This window comes from Copidosoma floridanum, unplaced genomic scaffold (genome assembly GCF_036245765.1).
Source record: "Copidosoma floridanum isolate Cflo_tuat_1 unplaced genomic scaffold, Cflo_Japanese_pri ptg000007l, whole genome shotgun sequence".
Lineage (NCBI taxonomy): Eukaryota > Metazoa > Arthropoda > Insecta > Hymenoptera > Encyrtidae > Copidosoma > Copidosoma floridanum.
In genome coordinates, this window is record NW_028321884.1 from 3,116,618 (window position 1) to 3,133,256 (window position 16,639).

General features: G+C 39.3%; 6 protein-coding genes across 7 annotated transcripts; 4 read left to right on the forward strand and 2 right to left on the reverse strand.

Moving 5' to 3' along the window:
* Nucleotides 1-30: 30 nt before the first annotated feature.
* LOC106638132 (U3 small nucleolar ribonucleoprotein MPP10) lies at nt 31-2,406 on the reverse strand. The gene is made up of 4 exons (XM_014351186.2): nt 2,300-2,406; nt 718-2,203; nt 538-646; nt 31-461 (listed from the first exon to the last, which is right to left on the reverse strand). Exons 2-4 carry the CDS (start codon nt 2,173-2,175, stop codon nt 139-141), a joined length of 1,890 nt encoding a protein of 629 aa, XP_014206672.2. The 5' UTR covers nt 2,176-2,203; nt 2,300-2,406; the 3' UTR covers nt 31-138.
* Nucleotides 2,407-2,705: 299 nt separating this feature from the next.
* ytr (U4/U6.U5 small nuclear ribonucleoprotein 27 kDa protein yantar) lies at nt 2,706-4,217 on the forward strand. Its single transcript, XM_014353347.2, has 3 exons — nt 2,706-2,952; nt 3,026-3,174; nt 3,252-4,217. The coding sequence occupies exons 1-3, from the start codon at nt 2,837-2,839 to the stop codon at nt 3,446-3,448; spliced, it is 462 nt and encodes a 153-aa protein (XP_014208833.1). The 5' UTR covers nt 2,706-2,836; the 3' UTR covers nt 3,449-4,217.
* On the reverse strand, nt 3,635-6,911 carry rush (pleckstrin homology and FYVE domain containing family member rush hour). Of its 2 annotated transcripts, none has more exons than XM_014353334.3 (8): nt 6,585-6,911; nt 6,090-6,154; nt 5,858-5,995; nt 5,703-5,766; nt 5,502-5,627; nt 5,317-5,423; nt 5,000-5,245; nt 3,635-4,913 (listed from the first exon to the last, which is right to left on the reverse strand). In XM_014353334.3, the coding sequence occupies exons 1-8, from the start codon at nt 6,598-6,600 to the stop codon at nt 4,878-4,880; spliced, it is 798 nt and encodes a 265-aa protein (XP_014208820.1). In that variant the 5' UTR covers nt 6,601-6,911; the 3' UTR covers nt 3,635-4,877. The 2 variants fall into 2 exon arrangements, with proteins under 2 accessions (XP_014208820.1, XP_089445163.1); XM_089589037.1 differs by lacking the exon at nt 6,585-6,911 and adding an exon at nt 6,281-6,442.
* On the forward strand, nt 6,802-8,084 carry RNASEK (Ribonuclease kappa). The gene is made up of 2 exons (XM_014353358.3): nt 6,802-7,341; nt 7,470-8,084. The coding sequence occupies exons 1-2, from the start codon at nt 7,273-7,275 to the stop codon at nt 7,692-7,694; spliced, it is 294 nt and encodes a 97-aa protein (XP_014208844.1). The 5' UTR covers nt 6,802-7,272; the 3' UTR covers nt 7,695-8,084.
* A 313-nt stretch (nt 8,085-8,397) lies between these two features.
* Nucleotides 8,398-10,991, forward strand: LOC106646487 (major facilitator superfamily domain-containing protein 12). Its single transcript, XM_089588695.1, has 7 exons — nt 8,398-8,566; nt 8,647-8,996; nt 9,074-9,281; nt 9,367-9,575; nt 9,636-10,007; nt 10,087-10,237; nt 10,592-10,991. Exons 2-7 carry the CDS (start codon nt 8,690-8,692, stop codon nt 10,782-10,784), a joined length of 1,440 nt encoding a protein of 479 aa, XP_089444821.1. The 5' UTR covers nt 8,398-8,566; nt 8,647-8,689; the 3' UTR covers nt 10,785-10,991.
* Nucleotides 10,992-11,710: 719 nt separating this feature from the next.
* LOC106639620 (uncharacterized) lies at nt 11,711-16,545 on the forward strand. Its single transcript, XM_089588848.1, has 9 exons — nt 11,711-11,994; nt 12,942-13,080; nt 13,174-13,485; nt 13,569-14,331; nt 14,407-14,645; nt 14,735-14,858; nt 15,194-15,311; nt 15,986-16,053; nt 16,116-16,545. Exons 1-9 carry the CDS (start codon nt 11,711-11,713, stop codon nt 16,505-16,507), a joined length of 2,439 nt encoding a protein of 812 aa, XP_089444974.1. The 3' UTR covers nt 16,508-16,545.
* The last annotated feature ends 94 nt before the right edge of the window (nt 16,546-16,639 follow it).

The window sequence follows — 16,639 nt, forward strand, 5'->3', positions numbered from 1 at the left end:
TTTGAAAATAAAATACAATTTCCATTTTAAACAAATCGCATTTATTTTACTCACTAAATCGTGTGAAGTACAACTATACAGTAAAAAAACAATATTACATAACATTTTTTTTTTTTTTCAACTGTAAAAGATTTGGAACTAACGAACAGTAGCTTTTTTCTTGTGTTTCATACCCGTACTTTCTTTTGTACCCGTAGTAACTTCGTTTTGTAATTTAGTAAAGAATGCCGTTGAGGATTTAATGGCTTGCTGGTCTGAAGTACCTGTGTTTAAAATATTGCGACCCGTTATCTTGGGTTCATCAACTTTCGACTTCTTTTTGTTCTTTTTCTGATCGTTTTCTCCTTTCTTACTTTGATACACAGCACGATTGTGTTGCTTAAGCTTCTTTTTGCGCCTTTCTCGCTTTTTATCTGTTTTACTCCTTTCTGATTTACCCAACAAATCACCTTTCGGTTTACCTTGATGAAAAAAAAAAAAAAAATTGATAAGAAATAATGTCAAAATTTAGCAGAGGGTAAAAATTTAGATATTTACCTTTAATTTCTTCGGGTGCAAGTAATGTAGCATCACTTGTTCCTATAGGAGCCACTTCCTCCATATTGATTGCAGGTATATTGCTAACAATTTTAATTTCTGGCTTAGCCTGAAAGAAAAGAAAAAAATGTCACAAAAAATAGTAAATTGTTTAAAGAAGTGTACAGTATGATTATTTACGAGTTTAGGAGTGTAATGAAAGTTGGACAAAGCATCGAGTTTTCTGAAAAGAGAATGCATTTTTTCTCTAATTTCAATATGCTCTGGTGGTTCTTCTTTGTTTTCCTCATCTTTTTCCTCTCCAGTCAAAGCTTCTCTCTGCTTGATGTACTCATTTTCATAAATTTGTGCTAAACTTTCTTTACTCTTCTCTTGATTCATGACTAATTTTTTTTTGTACTCCAATGGTGTTTCAACAGGCTTGACTTTCTTTTCAACATCATCCCAAGCTTTATCCTTTATCCTCGACCTGATTATGTCTTCTAATTTCATAGTTGTCTTTTCTGTCATAATAGGCGCTGGTCTTAACCCTGTATCAAATTCTACAAATTCTTCTAAAAGAGAATTTTTCGGTCTAGTGTTGGCAGTGGTCTCTCCTTTTAATTGCCATGGTTTTTCAGCTATTGCTTCTTGTTCTAGTTGTTCAATTTTCTTTGTCAACCTTTCTTTTCTAGATTCAAAGGAAGATTTATTTTCAATTTTACTTTCTTGACTATCAACTTCTTTTTCTGAATCAGAATCATCTGAATTACTTAAGAGATTGAACTTCACTTTTTTCTGCGTTGCCTGGGTCTGTTCTTTCTCATCACCTACATTATCACTGTCATCTTTGTTATCAAATTCATGCTCACTATCATTGTCATTTTCATCATAATTATCATTGTCTTCTTCTTCATCATCATCATCTTGTTTATCGTGATCACTGGCCTCCATTTCCCCATTTTCACTTTCAGGACTATCAAAAAAGTCATTGTACTTGACTGATTTCCCAGTTTTAATTTCGTCATCGCTTCCACTTTTGTCATCTTCTTCTGGTATGTCATTAAACAAATCAATAGACATATCATCGTCATCATCATCCTCATCAGAATTGACTGGCTTTTTTGACTTTTTTCCACTTGTTTCCATTTTTTCCATTTTTGTCAGGTAGTCCGTCATTTGTGACAAACTGAAAAATTTGTCGTCTACTTCTGTTTTTCTTTTTTTCTTTGAGCTATGAGATGTTTGTTTCGCTTTTCTCTTGCCATTGTCACTAACAGTATCGTCCTCTGACTCTTCAGACTGATGTCCCCGTGTTTCTAAATTATTTTTTCCTTCATCCTTGCCTTCTTCCTTTTCCTTCTCACCATTGGAATTTTCAGACTGTTGAGCTCTATCATCAGATAAAAAATTCCATTTTGAACTCGCTAGTAATTTGGATATGTTTTCCAAACTTTCTTTGCCAAGCACCTCGCTGTTTTCGAGCTCAATTTGTTGCCATATCTGCTCAGTGTCTAAACCATCGATAATTAGCTCTGGCAGTGCTTGTGACTTTTTACAAGTAAAAGATCGTGCCTTGTAAGCTTTGTCATACAACTTTTTTGTCCGTTGCAGAATGTCATCAGGAATATATTCCTTAAGGCACTCGCGTAAATCCATGGTTTTGTGTACAATAAACTCTTTTTGTCTAAAACGATGGAAAACATAAATATTTAATTAATTATACATTGTATAACTAAGAAACTATGAAATAAACTAAACAAGTTGAATTTTGTCCACTTACAATTTCACAAAAAATAAAAATAATACTTGGTGTATCTATGAATTATTTACAGCATTGTTTTTATTATAACGTAACCTCTTGACACAACTCACAACCATGTGCCGATTGCCGATTCGCCAGAGAGAGAGAAAAACACTACCAGTCCACAGTCCTTTTTCCTTTTCTGATTTTCTCTGTCCAGTGTATTTGTAGGAACTATTGGAACCCTCGGACTAGCTTACTGTTGAGCGGGAAGTATGAAATTTACCAATAAAAGAGGTTATGTAATGGAATTAGCCAATGGGAATTGAATATTTGAATTTCCCGCTCAACGAATTAAACTGTATACGTCGTTGTCACGTTGTTCGTTGTAACGCCGTATGGTCGGGCGGCGCTAGCGTCAACCTGTACTAACGAGACTCGTCAACGAGAGAAGGTAAACAAAAATATGGATTGTGTACGTCTGTACGTGTAGACTGTTGACTTAGGTTATAGTAATTTAAAATAATTAAGAGCCTGTAATCGAGGTAAGTAGTTTGGTTTGTGTAAATAATAGTAATGGGAAGAAGTCGTTCACCTTCGCCTAGTCGAAGACGCGATAGATCTCGTGACAGATCCCGAGAACGAGATCGGGAGCGTCGAAGAAGGAGATCCAGAGAACGTCGGGATCGGAGGTGAAATAATTTTTTAAAATATAACTAAGATCAAGAAAAGCTGCATATGTATATTGATTATTTTATTGTTCAGGTCTCCTGAGAGAGATAGAGCAAGATCAAGGGATAGAGATTTAGATAGACATAGGGATCGCGATAGGCATGGCAGATACAGTAGGTCCAGGTCTAGAGAAAAACCTGTCAGGTCTAAGGTCAAGCGTAATGAGCGTCCCATCATCACAGGTCTGTGTTTTAATTTTATAAATATTTATTTGACACTTTAAGAGCTCATTCATTCATGTGTGGTTTGTTACAAACAGAGGCTGATCTGCAAGGAAAGACAGTAGAAGAGCAGCAAATGATGAGGACGATGGGTTTTTGCGGTTTTGACACCACCAAGGGCAAAAAAGTTGATGGCAACGACGTTGGTGCTGTTCATGTGATTTTGAAGCGAAAGTACAGACAGTATATGAACAGAAAAGGTGGTTTTAACAGACCTCTGGACTTTGTTGCATAACATTGCAACACACTGTATTTTATTTTTATTATTTGTAATGTTCTTGTGAATGAACTAAATTGAGCTAACTATTTTTAGTATTAGGTCATTCCTATTTTTCACTCTATATTCAAACAAAGTAAAATTGATCTGAATAATAGCAACCATTTTAATCTTCTTTTATAAATAAATTATAATAGACAATTAGAAAATCTTATTCAAAATTTATTAAAATACATGTCCCACAAGTTAATTATGATTCAAAAATGTAATATTTATATTACTACACCAGATTGTATTTTACAAAATAGTTTTGCTCCTGAATATTAACTTGCAGTTTGATAGCACTAGAAAACAAAACTTAGAAAATTGTAACTCGTTAAAACTTGTCTTCAATATATAAATATCAAATGGTGAGATGTAAAATAAATTATTGTGTATATTTTTAATCTTAGTGTTGGTTATACTTTTCTTTTTCATCTCTTTACATTAGCACCAGCTAATAGGCGACCAAATTACAAAGTGTGGTTATTAAAGCACTTACAGATAGTTATTACATTAATATTGGTGTCAGTCAAGACAAGAACTTGAACGCGGGCCAACATTGGAGTAAAAGTCCATCGTTGTTTAATTGATCTATCTCTTACAGCAGCTTACTTGTGCAGTATTTGAGAGAAACAAATAATCTTAATAAAATGTATGCTTATTTTTGCATGTGTTATATTAAACGTTATAATGTATCATATAGTCATAAATCGAATGCATTAAATATACAAAAGTTACAAGTGCTCCCAGATTGTAAAATATATTTTTAACGTATATAAACCGAAATATATACCATTTCTTCGTTTTATAATTACACAAATTATTAAACTAATAAAACTTTTTTGTGATTGTTCTTAAACTTTAGTAAAAAAAATTGTAGTATATTGAGTTAACAGATGACCAAAGTTTACTTAGCAAATTAAAAAATTCTCAATAGAATACTCAAATTTGAAAATCAAAATATCGTTTTGATCTTTGGATGTAATTATAATAAATGTAGAGAATATTAAACATAAATAATTCTCATGCCTTGGCCAACGAAAAAGTAGCAATAAATCAGATTGTGTACATATTAAGCATACATACATCTACTTTATGAAGGCACAGATTGGCAATCTTAAAATTAGGTACAAAGCATATTTTTCTTATAAATCGCTTGGATCAAAAATTCTTCAAAACGTACGGCCTTATTTGCATCACTGTCCTTCAATGACATACGCAAATCTGTACAAACATGGTTGCTTAAAATAAATATCTTTTAATACAGTTATTTTTTTTCAAAATTTTAACAGACGACAGGTTTAAAAATTTCAATCGTCAATATTTTATCAAGATCTCAATTTTGAGTTTCATGGTGATTGTCAAGATTCTTTCAATAAAAAGTTTTTTTTTTCTCACTCAAAATTCATTGAGCCATATTTGAGTAGGAGTAGAATTTCGGCTGAAAAGGAAAGAAAGTAGAGATAATCTTTAATTCGGAACAAAATCACGAATTCAACATCTGCATACTGATAACAAGTTACATACCTCATCGTGGTTTTCCTCCTTCTTGGCAGTGTCATCGTCATCACCTGAGCTGTCACCACCAGAACTGTCTGCCGAGTTGCGCTGTTCTTTGTTTTCATCTGACAGTGGTCTTGTTTTAACTTTGCTTGCTTTATCAAAGCACTGTAAACAAACTCTTACAGCCTTTCTTTTACCGGGTGTGGCTAAAATCAATTTTTTATTGCTGCACGGACCACACACGACTGCACCGCACTGTCTACAGTGATGCTAAAACAAAATAACAAAAGTTGAATTTTTTCAACTGTATAAGTTACTATTAAAAGAGATGGTAAAATTACCCTTCTAATTAAAACTGTAAATTGTGTTTTGTGACAACACATGCAAGTTGTAGCTTCATTGTCTGGTACCCAAACAGCAGCATGATTTTCAACTGGTTTTTTACCACCTAGAAAAACGCAAAAATACAATAGAAAATACGATATAATTTATTACCAATGATATACACTGAGAACTTTCGCCTCACTTTTTCTCAGCAGATCTTCAATACATTTGGTGATGTGTGCCATCCATTCCTGTTTCTCTGTTGCAGTGGCTGCATAAACAGCAAAAGATTTGGTGACGGTCTTTATCAGCCATCCGTTTCTGTATTCTGCAAGATTAGAAAAATAGGTCGTAAAAAAAAACGTTATCACTGTGATTGGAAAGTGAGTATTAATAAACTTACGTCCTTCATCGGTTAATGACTCAAGTTTAACTTCCTCAAGTGGGATGATGTGCTGTTTGTTGTACTAAAATCCAAAAATATTGTACATTTCGAAATAACGCTTTCATCACAATAATATTCATCTGAAGAAACATCGGGATAATTGTGACACTGACCTTCTTTTTGTTTATAATTATGTTTCCATAGACAAAAATATCGTTGAAGAGAAAAAATTGCCGGGGCTTTGGCTTTTTCCTGCACATTTTTGTCAAAACTCCTTCACCCACTAGCACCCTTCCGGAAACAGCCAGTGGCTGCAAAAATCACAAAAATCGTTGACAAATCGTGGCATCAGTGAGATGTACGATTACAAATAATCATCAAAGCACACAATGCGCGACAACATACCTGTCCCGAACTGCCAAAGCAGCTCTCCACCATCGCGATCCGCCTAGCATTTGCTTCGCTGTTTACTGCAAACGGTTAAAAAATACATAATTAATTATTGTTGCACCAGTCAAACCCATTAACAAGTACTTATTCAAAGGCTACAAAATGACAAAAATAACGCAGCCTAATTAAGGAGAGATAGAGCAGACAATATTGCGCGTAGTCAGGTCGCAACAATTGTTGTTATCTATACAGTCTAAACGAAAAGTTGTCAAAATAAAAGGCATCAGGCCCAAAAGTTGTCACTCTCTCTCTCTCTATCTCGCCCCATCTCTCAGGCGCGACAGTTGTGTGTCACTCGCGGCGTTCCGAGCCCATAACGGGCGTATTTTCTTATCAAACTGTACGTCAGACGAGCGCAACTAGCCGTTAATGATAACGTAATAACAATAAACAACAAAAGCAAAGGTTAAAATTAAATAAATTGTAAGGGAAAAAAGGGCTCGCACTAACCCAGTCGGTCAACCATGATTCTCTGTGTTACTGCTGCATGTATGATTCAACAAGGCTGGCAACGCAACGGCAGGAAACATCAAGTTGGTATACATTAAAATGAATCACGCAACCCAAGTAACCCAACTCGAAAACGCAACTCTCTCTCTTTATATTATCCCTCTCTCTCTCTCTCTCTCGCAACCACTGCAGCAGCAAAACTTTTGTGTCTTTTGTTGAGCGGCGGCGGGGGAGAACCGTGGCCGCCGTTGATGTTTTGAGTTCAGAGATTGTGCAGCAGGGTGTGGACACTGCACTGTATTATTGTAGTGGGTACTCTACATATATAGGTATTTGATGACGTAGGCGGTGCAACAAAAAAAAAGAAAAGAACAGAACGGGCGGAATTTGATTTGAGTTGATGACTGCACGACGCTTACTTCAGGCCACAGAGCAGACGAACGATCGCCGAGTCGAGTGAAGTTGCGAACTCATCGACGAAACTAAACAGTGTGTGTGTGTGTGTAGTGTATGTATAATCATATGACCTGGTCATCCGCTCTTTCGTCTCATCTTCTGGGCGTTTTAGTCCTCTGCAAAGTTTTGTGTGCTTTCTAAGAGTATAGATCGTCAGTTTATAAAAAATTGAAGGAGCTTCCAGCCTCGTTTCTTCGATCGCGAGTTAATTAGTGTTGCTCCAAAAAAAAGAATGAAGGTCTGCGGCCCAAAGTATGCCCTGTGCGGTCTCGTTATTTCTGTCTGGGGCATCATCCAACTTGTAATTGTTTTTTTCTTTTACCTTTTATGCTTCTTATGGTTGATAATATTTGTCTATGAAAAAGATCATTGCTGTAGATCCTTGAGGTCACAACAAAGGTTTACTAATCTTATTTACATTTATTGTAGCTGCTGATGGGCCTATTCTTCTCGTTTAGGAGTGTGGCACTCATTGAAGATCTCAACCTGGAGGGCGAAGACATAGACAGTGTTGCTAGTTTCTACGCTGCAGCCGACAGCAGCTTCAAAGCCAATGCACACAATTGCTGGATCGCAGCTTGTATATATGTTATAACATTACTGTTCTCTGGTCATCAGTTTTACCTCAACTCAAGATCATCCTTGAGTGTCTAAGCCTAAAGTTTGTACCCCGTTGTTGTTGTTTTTTTAAAGAAAGAAGAAATGTAAAAAAGCTCAATGAAGTTCATTATAAACCAAATACCAGTTAAGTTGGTATTTTAGTGCTTTCTCATAAAAGGAAGTCAAAAACTTGATTTTAAATGCATGTCGTATTTTTTGTTACAACAGTTGTACTTCGTATCTGTTAATAATATAACATTTATGTAAATAAGCGTATATTACCAAGTAAACTGTTTATTTGATTTGTTGAAAAAAGAATCTTAATATTAACTATTGCATTCCCAGCGTAATCATACTATGATTTAACTCTTAAAAAAATGTACAATAATAAGCGTTTAATTTTTGTGAGTGGTAAGAAATTAATAAATGAATTTTAAACATAAACTTAAGCCTATTTATTAACATCTTTGCATGCTTGTTCTTATAATAATCTCAAATAAAAAAAATCGCATGTGAATGTCCAAAGTAGTGGTCAAGAATGCGTAAAATATTATACTGTATAAAAAATATAAAATGTCAAAAAATGAAAATGAAAGAAAAAAAGAAAGTAAAGAATCGGGATTAATACAGATAGTCGAGCTCGAGCCTCTTATTCAAGAGCACGTGATATTTGATACAATGTGTGTAGTCTACACGTATTCGTATATATAGATACAGAAATGAGTTACAGTGATCAGTATGTCAAAGCATTGATGGTGTCTGAAGAGAGTAAAAGTACAGCTGCTAACGTTTGAAAAAAATGTTGCTCACAGTCTCATACTTTGGAATGTGTACAAAAATTTTATACCACTTAATAATTGTTTGACAGCTCATATTATAGATTTTATGATATATTTTTAAACAGTTTTCAGGAGATTTTATAAAAGGTTAGTTGTATTTTTATAATTTTATTTCTCAATATAATGATATTTTACTAAGTAATGCACTGACAACTCTATTATAATAGTAGATATTGTAAGGGTACTTAAATAAAATAAACAGATCCAAAAATGAGTAGTATAATAGAAGAATTAAATGAAAACCAATTAAGAGAACAACACAGAGTTCCTTTAAAAACCAAGTTTGCCTATGGAGTTGGCCACGTTCTAAATGATGTTTGTGCTTCTATGTGGTTTACATATTTATTAGTATATTTTCATCTGGTACTTGGATTTGAACCTGCAGCAGCAGGCCTAGTGTTACTTGTTGGACAGATTGCAGATGCTCTGGCTACTCCCTTTGTTGGCTATCACTCAGATAAGGATGATAATTATTGGCTGTGTCGATATGGTAAAAGGAAAACTTGGCATTTATTTGGTAGGTCAACAAACTTTTTAATAAATGTTTTTATCATACCGAGCATGGAAATTAATTTTTAATCGGTATGTACATAGGCACAATTTGTGTACTGGGAACATTCCCATTTATATTTTCCGAATGCATCAACTGTGATACATCCCACTGGTGGGCAAAACTTATTTACTATGGAGCTTTTGTGGTAATATTTCAATTTGGTTGGGCTTCGGTACAGATTTCCCACTTGTCACTGATACCTGATCTTACTCCATCCGATCATGAACGCACAGCTCTCACAGCAATTAGGTATTATTCAATGAGTAAAATTTTCCATCAACATTTATAGAAAAAAATAAAACTGAAACTAAATCAGTTGAACCTTAATTTTTAGATATTCGTTTACCGTTATTTCAAACGTCCTTGTTTTTTCCGTCACGTGGGCGGTACTGCACATCACAAGTGAGGATCCAATGGAAAAAATCGGGCCAAAAGATGCATATAAATTTCAACAAATAGTATTAATCGGAATGTCCATTGGATTGTTGGCAACCTTTATTTTCCACGTATTAGTTAAAGAACTTAATTCACGAGACTCACAAGGTGAGAGAATTTCATTTTTTATCGTAAAAGAGAAATGATAGAAATTTTTTGTCCCAACAGATGGTACTCCACAGCAATCGCCAAGAGAATTAAAATCACCCTTCTCCATATTCAAAGATCCTGAGTTGTATAGATTAGCATTCATATACATGCCCACTCGATTGTTTGTTAATCTGACACAAACCTACATTCCCCTCTATTTACACGAGAGTCTGAATATGCCGGCAACGGCTTTGGCCGTTATACCTTTGGTGATGTATTTAAGTAGCTTCAAAGCTTCTTTAACCATCAATTATTTAAATAAAAAACTAGGAAGAAAGTTGTCCTACCTCATCGGCGCAACAATGGGGATAAGCGCTTGTGTATTCATATGGTTTGGCAAGGGTGACAATTTTTCGAAACTCTACATTTATCCGACCTCGTTGTTGATAGGTAAAGAAATGTTGCACCCACCTCATTTGAATTTAACACCTATGAAACGAAAACTTTTAAAATGTAAATTCACGCGCAGGTTCCGGTGGTTCAATGATGCTCGTCACGAGTCTTGCCGTAACAGCCGATTACATAGGCATCAGTACGGAAAACGGAGCGTTCGTTTACGGCGTTATGAGCTTCACCGATAAACTTTCCAACGGTATCGCCGTCATGATCATCCAATACTTGTAAGTGGAATTTTCATTTATTACTTGCTATTGTTTGATTTACATTGACGCGAAAAGTTTCTTCGTGCGACGATATGAGATCATAATTTTAAACCAAAACTTTTCTCGATGTCAAGATATACTTGGCCTATTTAAATACAAAATATATATGTACACTACCACGTAGACGATCGCGTTTCAATTCGACTATTTGTATGCACACATTGAGGTGTATTACCTATCATGTTGTAGGTCTCGTGTCGTGAAACTAGGCGATAAAAACTAAGAGTCGCGAAAACAATGATTTATCTTTGCCAATTACCCTACTTGTAGTGCAACGAATAATGAGATGTAAGTTCTTTATTCTTTTTCCAGCAAATGCGTCGTAATTTGTACCGATTACTACAAGGGAGTTTTGACGTTCGTTTGCGGCGGAGCAGCTTTGGTGGGACTTGTGATGACACTCAGCAGAAATATATGCAACCGAAGCAACGATAGCGCGATGAATTACAACAATTTCAGCACAACGCGGGACGAAGAAAATGAAGATGGCTCGACTACTGCCTAATGTACCAAGAAAAAAAAAAACAAAAAAAAAACAAAAAAAAACAAAGTATTATTATTACACGCTGCAGATGTTCAAGCAAAAACTCTGGTGCTAAACAACACGCGTACAAGAAAATAAGACTTTTTAAAGCTACGAATGCCCGCGATGAATCTCCTGTATCGATAAGAACTACTTTTTATATGAAACACATGCGCATTTGTTGATGAATTTTACAAACAAAAAAAAACACGTATATAAATGTATTTTCTTAAAAAATAAAAAATAAAAAAAGAAGAAAAAACCGCTGAATGTAATCTTGCGCGAGCGTAAAATTATACCCGCAAACTGCCGAAGTAGCGCGCGAGTTCGTTCCGGAGGGAGGAGACGGAGTATAGCCATTAAAGCCGACGAGCGTAATTGCCAAAGAGAGTAAAATAAAAGAAAAGTAGAAGACGCCCGAAAAGCTGGCACAAAGTTCGGCTTGCACCGGCGAAGCTCGCGGGGGTACATATACATACAGGTATACAAGGATTATAATATATATTGTAGCGTGACAGGATGTGCTTGCAAAGTCGGGCGCACGCGACTTGGCCGCACACACACGTATCCATCGATTTTCCTCATGTACCCCGCGGTGTGCTATAGCTGGCATATATACATATACACACTTGTAAGTATTATCGGCCGTATATCGCGTAGGAGCCGCCCCCTTGGAAACCGACGACCGCATATGGCACGTATATATAGATACGTTTTTTTTTTTTTTTTTTTTTTTATCAAGCCCCCAGATAGCCAAGAGAGCGCGTGCAGGTATAACGTGCCGTGTCGTCGTCGCCACAATCTACCCCCTGTATACATACGTATATATGCATAGGTACTAAAGAGGGAAAGGGAGTATATTTATATATACATATAAGGGGGTGGAGGAAGGAACACCTCGCGATATCATGCTACCGACGACGGTGACGGCCTCGGGGTCCCGTTCTTCTTATTCGGGCTTGTGCCATCGCCACTTGACTGCCGCTCCCTACGTCGTTCGCAGCTATCGTCACTGCCTCGTCCCCAACACCGGGAGGTATCATCGTAACTCGGTGCCGTCGGCTCTTTGCGGCCACGGTTATTGTCGCCGATACACCTACTGCAGCGGTGGATCCTACTGCGCTGCTGCTGGACGCGACAACTCCTCGGCGCTTTTCTTCACGCCGGCTTGCTGCGGCCGCATGAAGACGCGGTAATTGCCAATCACTGCAGATACTTGTATCATCGATCGTGATTCACTTGGTCAATAATCATTAAATGGCACACCCAAAGCACTTTTCGTTCAAACGGCACATTGTATTTTTTACATATTATGTTGTACGACGCATTTTTTGCTTTGCTTTCTTTTGTTGTAATTTTACACGTGAAATAACGCAAATTTTGCACATTTGTATACAGGTTGGGAAAGTAAAAAAAAAAAAAAAAAAAGAGGGATCTCGTAAAGTCTCGTGCATGCGCTCGAAGCGGCCGAGGTTTATTAATATTTAATAAAGCCGACCGTGTGAGTCACCGGACGCGGCGATGATTCAGAAAACGTACCTTTTTCTCTCACTCTCTCTCTCTCTCGAAAAAAAAAAAGAGTATTGATTTTTATTAATTTTACGATTAGTCCAGAGCTTTTACGAAATCGCGCGGATGACCGAAGCCGATTTTTTACTTTCCAATAATAATGTATATAGTCCTCTTGGCGCGCGACAGCTTCTAAACATTTTTTAATTTTTTACACCTGATACATATTTGATCATAAAAAGAAAAAAAAGTAATTTTCAGGATCTATATACATAGTACCCGCACGTTATTTCTAGTATTCAATATTTATTTGCTAAATTTAACTCTGTTAAACGCTACAAGAGCGTAAATACATATATGTATAATTTTCGTCCCAAACACACAAGCATTCCTATACAGTTGACGTGATGTATGCAAAGTACCCCGATATCGACCTAACTTTTGCGTCTTTCCACAAATATGTAATAAAATTCAAAAAGCCCCGATCAATTTCCCCGGCCCCCTTTGGCATTGCTATAGACGTATATAACGCGCTCTCCAACGCGACTCAATTGCAATATTCGTTTGAACGCCATCGGTATCATCTAAACGATATTCAAATTCGCGATGACTTTTCGCACGAATTTTCAGAAAAACTAGTAGCGCATACAAAATGGACGCGATGAGAAAGAAGTACCCGAACCACACGGAGCTGGCGTACCGCGAGGCAGTGTCCAAGCTCAAGTACTTCCTCGCAGAGTCGTACGCGCCCAGGACCATCATTTCGTACGTCGATAAACGATAAACCAAAATCTCATCCTAAAATAATAATGCAAGCGCGTTGATTGCACGTTGTCTCCCATACAAATATAGAACTCTGCAGCCTCTGTACACGGGCAAGAGACCGTACAGGTCGGACACCAACGCCGAGGAGTACAACGACGAGGACGCGGACGTGCAGAGCTTGGCGAGCGAAGCCTCGAAGAGAGACCCGCCGAGCAAGTACCTGCACGGGCCCCGGCTCGGTGGGATCATCCCGGCAGCGCCGAACGACAAGTCCCTGCAGGCAGCCGCGCCACCGCCCACCGAGTTGTTGTCCTTCATCGAGCGCCAGGAGGAGTACATCGAGCAGCTCGAGCGCGAGTCCCAGTACTGCAAGGACGAGCTGAAGGGCCTACTCGAGAAAGTCAAGGAGGTCGGTGTATATGGTATTCCATGATGGTTCCTTTGAAGGAACACATGATGTATTGTCGATGATGATTGATTGGTGGGTCAAAGGTGGTGGCGGAGAACGCGGCCCTGCAGGACAAGTACAAGAGCGGGCTGATGAAGACCGTCCTGATGGACGATTGGCCGGAGCAGCCGGTGGTGGAGGGAGCCGAGCGATCGGCCGCGGTGGTGCGCAAGACCGTCTCGAAGCCCCTGGAGGGGCCGAGTATCGTGTTCGAGTCGCGCATCGCCGAACTGGAGGCCCAGTTGACCCAAGCTCGGCTGGAGTTGCGCAAGGCGCGGGAGGAGAGCCAAGCGAGCATCGAGCGCCTCGCCGAGTTGCGCCAGGACAGCCATCAGCCCCAGCAGCAGCTGGCGGAGCTCGAGCGCGCCTCCCGGGAGAGGCGCGACCTCGAGACGAGGCTGGAGGAGTTGCAGCGCGAGCTCGGCAAGTCGCGGAGTCGGGACGCCGAGGTCGAGTCGAGGAACAAACGGGCGGCCGAGCTGGCCCAGCAGGCCGAGTACGAGAAGGCCCAGGCCGAGGCGGAGGTCAGACGGTTGAGGGAGGAGCTGGAGCGCAGGCAGGACAAGCTAAGGGAGACCCTGCAGGAGACGAATCGCAGGATAGCCGAGGAGAAGCAGCAGGTCGAGAGGAGGTTCAGCCAGCAGATGGAACAGCTGTCCGCGGACCTGGCGAGCCACTGGGAGGCGGCGAGCAAGTCGCACCTGGAAGCCGAGAAGCAACGCCGGGAGATTGCCGATCTCAGGCGCGAACTCGGCCAGCAGCGGGCCTACCTCGACGACCTCAAGAAGGAGATGCAGCTCAAGGCTTGTGAGTATATAAATCTATACATGTACATAGGCAACATGGTCATTGGGTCATGGTGGCGTGCGTGGGTGTGTTTAGCAAAAATGCAAGAGGAGCTGAACGAGGCCATAGCTCAGAAGGACGCGTCCCAGGAGGAAGTGGCCGCGGTGAAGTTGGCCGCCGAGAGGGCCGAGAGGCAGGCTCGGCAGGAGCAGGCTAGGCTCCAGGCGGAAATCAACTCGTACAAGATGCGACTGGAGAGGGCCGACGCCGACCTCGTGCACGCCCGTCGCGAGAATCTTCGGCTCGGCGACGAGATCGCGGCTCTGGAAAAGGAGGTATACATAAATGCTCTCTTTTTTTTTTTTTTCCTTTTCACGCGTTGCTCGTCCATACGATTGTCGAGGTCTTGTTGTTTATTGCTCAGATCAATATGAACAAACTGATGGGGGAGACTCGAGTGGGAGGCCAGCCGGGGAATCCTAAAGCAGACCGGGACATCAAGGACAAAGAGCTCGCCTCGCTGATTTTCGACCTGGAGAATCGGCAAGGTGAGGCGGAGATGAACAATATCCAATAGCGCAATGTGCAATTAATCATTCGTCGGACACGTTCATTGTAGCAATTGTCAGTTTAATACATGTGTCAATGTGGCCTGTGTTAGGTATATTGTCTGAGAGTTTCAAACAACTGCTTGAGCTTTTGAAAGTGTATATTATATACGTATTCACGCGTGTGAGACATCGGCGTATGTTTTAATATACTGACACTATGCCTAGCATGTGCCAGAGTGAGAAAAAACAAAAAAAAGAAATTTTAGTCAATAATCGATCGATTAACGAGTTTATCATTTGCTGTCTCGAAACTGGCTTGTTGTTTCCCCCAGCGAAAACGGTCGCCAGTCTCGAGGAGTCATTGAACAAACAGGCCTCGCTCGTCTCGCGCCTCACGACGGAGTGCCAATCTCTCACACAGCGCTTGGAAGTTAACGACCAGAAACACAAGTACTCTACCTACATCCCCATTGTTTTTTTTCTTTCATTTTCCTCTTTTCATAAAACAACGTTTTAACTTGATAGTTGCACTCCACCGTAGTTGTAAAATAAAAAAATTTTTTTTAAATCGCTAACCTGCAGTGTATGAATGCTCTTGTATACTCGCCTACGTGTATCCATATAATGGAAAATAAACGCACACAAGCACCCTGCATACGTACGTAGACGATAGCACACAATCTTGATTTTTTTTTTTTTCTCCATAAGCCTATTTTGTATAATTAATTACCAGGGGGGGTCACCGACCATCAAGTTAATGACGATGCAAATGACACGAGCGCACTGCCTTCCGCTCTTAAGAAACGCCGTGTCAAGGTCGATCTCAAAGTTAAAGTTATTCCGAAAAGGAAGTCCTCACTATCGGAACCCCCCGACGCCAAGGTGGCTATATTACACGTACCTACATCCGTAGTATAGTATCTTTTATCTTATTAGTTATAAACATTCGTCATAGTCCGTAGTGTATGTGTTTTTTTTTTTTTTTTTTTTTTTTCTTTCTACTTTTGGCTTGTAAAGCTCATTTTTTATTGACTACTGTTGGAGTTTTGTATTACTCAAAAAAATGATTGCACCTCTGACAACACACACGAGTACGAGAGAATCTACTGATTTTTTTTTTTTAGGAAAGAAATGGCCTCTCTACAAGACAACATAAAATTATTATCGAGTAAATTCAAGGAGTCTCTCGCAGGTACGTCGATCCCGGGTGTAAAAAACTTGATGTAACGAAAAAGAAAAAAAAAACCATTGCAGGAGAACTCGACAAAACAACATCGCCGTCGAAGCAACAGGAGCTCGACAGTGGCAACAACGTCCACTGCGATTCAGACCTCAAAGCCCATCAGTCAAAAGCCGCGGAACTTACGGACACCGGCGACGCTACGGCTGAGCAACCGATCGCCGAGCACCAGGACCCGAATCGCCAAAAGTTCTCCGAGCAGCCTGCAGACAACCACGGGGACGACTACACGAATAAATTAAATTATAGCCAGTACGACGAGTGCGATCCGAACCAGTATCCGGAATACTTTAGCGAGCAACAGTTTAGCGAGAACCCACAGTACGACCAGGGAGCACAGTATTTAGACGAGGAGCCGTATAATCCGACTAATCACAAGGACCACGTTGCGCAACAAGATCAATAGCCTAGGTGTAATATCAATACATTATTATTATTATTATTATTATTATTATTGTCATTGAAAAAGCATTTTTCCACTAAATTGTGTCGTTGTCTTTTTTTATTAATTTTATGATTGAATCATTAACCGTCGATT